The 5,229-nt window shown below is 43.7% G+C and overlaps 1 protein-coding gene across 1 annotated transcript in view; it reads left to right on the forward strand.

The window, feature by feature from the left end:
* Nucleotides 1–5,229, forward strand: part of SIPA1L2 (signal-induced proliferation-associated 1 like 2) — a 182,007-nt gene that overhangs the window by 155,114 nt on the left and 21,664 nt on the right. Inside the window, exon 18 of the mRNA XM_010838598.1 lies at nucleotides 1–80. Coding sequence (XP_010836900.1) covers nucleotides 1–80 — 80 coding nt within the window. The remainder of the gene's footprint in view (nucleotides 81–5,229) is intronic.

Genomic DNA, 5,229 nt, shown 5'->3' on the forward strand with positions numbered 1-5,229 from the left:
CCTGTTCAGCACCACCCCTCCCTACCACAGCACACTGCCACCCCGGACCCAGCCTGTGCCCAGTGTGGGGAGCCTACGCAGTGAGTGCCCGGGGCGGACCGCGCCAGCCTCGCGGGCTCTCTGGGGTGGGTCTCTTACAGAGGCTGGGGGGACTTGCTTATTCTTTAATCTATATATATCATTTGGTTGGGTGTTTGGGTTTTTTTATTAATTTTTAAAGGTGTAAAGACCCTGATGCTGGGAAAGATTGAGGGCAGGAGGAGAAGGGGACGACAGAGAATGAGATGGTTGGATGGCATCACCAACTCAATGGACATGGGTTTGGGTGGACTCTGGGAGTTGGTGATGGACAGGGAGGCCTGGCGTGCTGCAGTCCATGGGGTTGCAAAGAGTCAGAAACGATTGAGTGACTGAACTGAACTGAACTGAAAGGTGATAAAGCCCCAAAGTGGACTTTTTTCAAAAGTTAAGCACTACTGCCAATTTTGCAGAAAATTGAAAATCCCACATTAAACATTTTTATCAAGGCAAAAACTAACCTCTCTACTATAACTGGGCTATTATGTCTATAAAGAAAAAAATGTCTAAAACTCGATTTTATAAAGAAAAAATGGTGGCATGGGGCAGATTTCCTGGTGGTCAGCATGCAGGGATGAAGGTTGATTTCCTCACCTTCTGTGTCTGCTGCTTCCTAATCTTTGAGACCTGCTAATGGTGATGGTGAAGGTGGCGCCGGGGCATCAGGATGCATGGGCCCAAGCCCCACCACTTAGATTCTCTGTGTCCAGTTCACTCTTTATATATTAGCCACAGTTGACTAGATACTTTCTAAATGATTTTCCTTCAGATCCTATTTTTTTTTTTTTTTTTTTAAAATCTTTCCTTTTTATGTAGTGTTAGTTCCTTATTAACATGTCAGTGTTGAAGGGTGATTTTTTTTTTAACATTAGTTAGCTTTATTTTCTTTGTTCATAGTTAATTTCTGTTGTACAGAAAGAATGAGGATCTAATCAAATATATCTGTCATCAGGGGTTTTTTGGTTGTTTTTTGAATTTCATCATAGAAAGCATTATCTTTAGAATCCTTTAGAACCAATTTGAACTTCATATGTAAATCCCAGGCTAAATGACATAAAAGCTCTAATAATCTTTCTAATGTTTAACATAATTAGGAATGAACCTGGTCTCATAAAATTCTTAATCTATTTCTTTAAGTAACATAATATCCTGCTTGTTACGAAAAGTCCTTTTGCCCAAACTGGAGAAATCTTTATACTCTTTCTTGATAAGGATATGAAGGTCAGACAGACATATTCTAATACCCTAATATTTCTGCAAATGTGTGTCCTTTTTTGTAAATAGATGACTTTAATGGCCTCTTGAAAGCTCTCCTGAAACCAGTGAAACTATTTTCTTGCAAATGTTATATCTTCCACTTAAAATGCTTGTGGTGTGATGGTGAAATCTACAGAATAAATGTTAATATAGTTCTCACATTCTTACATTCATTTGCTTCCACGTGGAGAACGCACAATTGGCCCTTAAACATCACAGATTTGAACTGCAGGCATCCACTTACACACAAATTTTTTTTCCAGTGTAAATATCACAGTCGTGTATGCTCCACGGTTGGTGGAATCAGGGGATGTGGCACCTCGGATATGGGAGCCAACTATACAGTTATACACAGATTTTCTATTGCATGGGAAGTCCACACACCTAACCACCACATTGCTCAAGGGTCAACTGTATATGCTCTTTTTTGTTTAACTTTTTTTCTTAATGAACATTACTTACTTAGAGCCATCTTAGTGTCACAGCAAAAGTGAGCAGAAGGCACATAGATTCCCACATACACACCCCCGTCCCCACAGGCACAGTCTCCCCATTATCAACACCGCTCATCGTGGGGGTGCGTTACGGAATATTGACACATCCTCATTACCCATAGTGCATAGTTTTCATTAGGGTTCACTCTTGTCGTTCATTCCATGAGTTTGAACAAATGCATGACGACACGTATCTTCCGTTATGGTACTATACAGGATACTTTCATCTCCCTAAAATTCCTTTGTGCTCGCCCTGTTCATCCCTGTCTCCTAACTTCTGGTAATCTCCATAGTTGTATCCTTTCCAGATTGTCGTATAGTTGGGATCGTGCAGGAGGTAGCCTTTCCAGATTGGCTTCTTTAGCATCTCACTTAGTAAAATGCACCCAGTGTTCCTCCATGGCTTTCCACGGCCTGATAGCTCACTTCCGTTTAGTGCTGACTACTGTTCTATTATCTAGATATGCCGATTTATCTTTTCACTTACCTCCTACAGAACTGTATTCTTTTTTTACTATGTTCAAAGGCACGGTTGAAAACAGGCAGGAGAGACTGTTCGCTATGCAAGTTTAAAACTGCCTGACTTGAAATCATTGTCTACTCCCCTAGGAAAAGCAGTGAGAATGGCCCTTGCTGTTTGCTCTTCTCAAGGGAAATCTTATCTGGCCATGTTGTTGTTGTTTTTTAGTCGCTAAGTTGAGTTCAACTCTTTGTGACCCCATGGACGAGAGCCCGCCAGGCTCCTCTGTCCATGGGGTTTCCCAGGCAAGCATACTGGAATGGGTAGCCATTTCCTTCTCGAGGGTATCTTCCAGATCCAGAGATCTAACCCATGTCTCCTGCATTGGCGGGCAGCTTCTTTACCATTGAACCATCAGGGCATGTGATTCCTCCAGTTTCTAAACTTAGCAACCTACTCAGAAAAATATTCTGTCAGTTTGATGGATAGAATGACAAAATGTCAGTAAGGTAGCTGGGAGTAATTTGAATTAGTTTGTCTTCCCCCCAAAATTTGGGACTCTCTCCTCCCTTCCCACCAAGAGACGCAGCTCTAAGGACCTGGTCGTCCTTGGGAAGATGCTCACCCCTGGGGTCTCTGACTCTCACTGGTTACTGCAGTGTGGGATGACCTGTGTGGTTATCTCTGCTGTGTCTACTCAAGGCAGATGTCCATCATCCTTTGCCTTCTGTGATTTCTAATCACTCAGCAGAGCCCCAGTAAGCAGATCTGTCTCTGAGAATAGTTCCAACAGGCTGACCCTGGAACACACTAGAGAGTGGACACATGAAATCTTGTGCCCAGCAGACGTCTTGAGTGAGAAATGAGGACTACTTGGGGTTGCCTAGGTGTTTCACTTAGCTTCATGTCTTGGACTGGAAGTTAGGTTAGTGCTGCCAAAGCGGGTAGCACCAGATATTTAAATAGCAACAGAGGTGGAACTAGAATATGCAGAAGGCATGTGTATTCTCCTGAAGTTTCACCATCATTATTCCTGCAAGCATCTGACCTTCTGCTCACAGACTCATTTGGATCTGGTTCCTAATTTGGACCAAGGACAGTGCGAGGAAGGGTTGGCAAGCCTATCTTTTCACGGTGAATCTCGTGAGACCTCATCACTGCCCCTTTTCTCCATGTAATTACCAGTCACAGCCTTCTCCTTCCTATAGCTTTAGCTTCTCCATGTCTCAAAATTGGGCCTGTCTCAGAATCTTTCTTCTCCTGAGACCAGAATCTTAATCCAGCCTTGGGAGACAGATGACACTTAATAGGCACATTTTAGGTGTGATTCATGTCACAATTCATATATATTTCCTAGGTCGGGGAGGACCCTGAATGTGCTGCATCGTTCTGTCTTCAACTTGGAGGTACAAAAAAATGACTTGCTCGAACAATTGAAAAAAATCTGAGATGTTTCTGCATTACATTTAGGGCCTTTGTTTCCATCACTGGTTTCAGAGTAAAATTCCTTTAGTGGGCCAGGTAGAAAAAAAAGTGGGAGATTTTGACACACAGTTCACAGGTCCCCAAACCAAAGATACCGAAAGGTGCTCATAGCATCTTTCTCCTCCGAGACCACGTGGTCACCTGGCTTCACTCAGCGCAGTCCCAAGCGTTGGCAGGTTTAGAGCATGTTTAAAGAGAACTCGTGATTTTTTTATGGAATATATAAAACCCTCCAGGGAATGGTAGCAATCTTCATAGATGCGTAGACAAATAAGAATTCTTAAATTTTGGAAAATAAAAAGAGTATTAGGTTCTGTGTGTTCCCACATCCTCTAGTTGTGACACCTAAGCGCCTCACAAAGGATGATCCTTGAAGTTTAAAAGGCCTGAGGAAGATTTAACACAAGTAAAAGAAATCAGTAATTTGCTTCTAATTTAGTAGCCACTCAAGATGCCGTAGACCCCAGCAGGAGACTCGGTGTGTGTGGGCTTTCGCTCGCCCCACAGACAGTGTCCACAGACATTAAAGGCAGGGTGTTCTCTGACCCCATGGGGCATTTGTTTCTCTATTTTAAATGTTCTCAGTCTCCCCTGTAATGAAGAGCCCTCGGTTTCTGGAGAGTAATTGTGAAACCACAGCTGTTTGACCACCAGGAAATGCTGTCAGGAAGGCTCCTCAGCATTTATAACAGCAGCAGTAAAGTCAGATTTAATAGATGGTCCCCGAGATTTCAGGGTCTGGATGAACAAACAGGAAGCCACACGATCAATGTCCAGGCCAGAGAGTGGAGGCTCAGGCAGCGCTGCCTGCACTTCAGCCGTCTTTCGGAAATCATGACTGCCTTCGTGGGTCGGCCAGAAGAGCAGCAGGGACTCCAGAGTAGCACTGGCTTGAGAGAACTGGCCCAGAAGTAGCAGGCTTTGGCACCTAAGTCATGTCTCGTCCTCCCCACCTGGAAAGCTCAGGGAACAACCTGTGATACCTGCTGTGGTTCACCGAGCGCTGGGGCTAGCTCCTGCATGTACTTCCCCAGACTGCAGAGCAGCAGCTGCACGACTCATCTGCTCCTTGATGGCTCCTCAAGGGCAGAACCCGCATCTTGCGGATATTCCATCCCTGGGTGCTGGTGATAGGGTACCTGCCGGGACCTGGAATACAGCAGGTGCAGAGTAAACATCACTGGGGTGAGCCTAATGTCAGTTACAAATATTGTAAAGAACTTTTGGGGGTTTGAAGCCTTACCCAATTATATGATTTTCCAAGCATTAGAAAAAAATAGGTATTTTTTTAAATTGTTTTATATTTATTTTTATTTATTTTTTACAGTAGGTCCTTGTTGATTATTTTAAATACACCAATGTGTACGGTGCTTTTCAGACTTCCCTGGTGGCTCAGTGATAAAGAATCCGCCTGCCAATGCAGGAGACAGAGAGATGTGGGTTCGACCTCTGGGT

The sequence above is a fragment of the Bison bison genome, unplaced genomic scaffold (genome assembly GCF_000754665.1).
Source record: "Bison bison bison isolate TAMUID 2011002044 unplaced genomic scaffold, Bison_UMD1.0 scf7180017864099, whole genome shotgun sequence".
Lineage (NCBI taxonomy): Eukaryota > Metazoa > Chordata > Mammalia > Artiodactyla > Bovidae > Bison > Bison bison.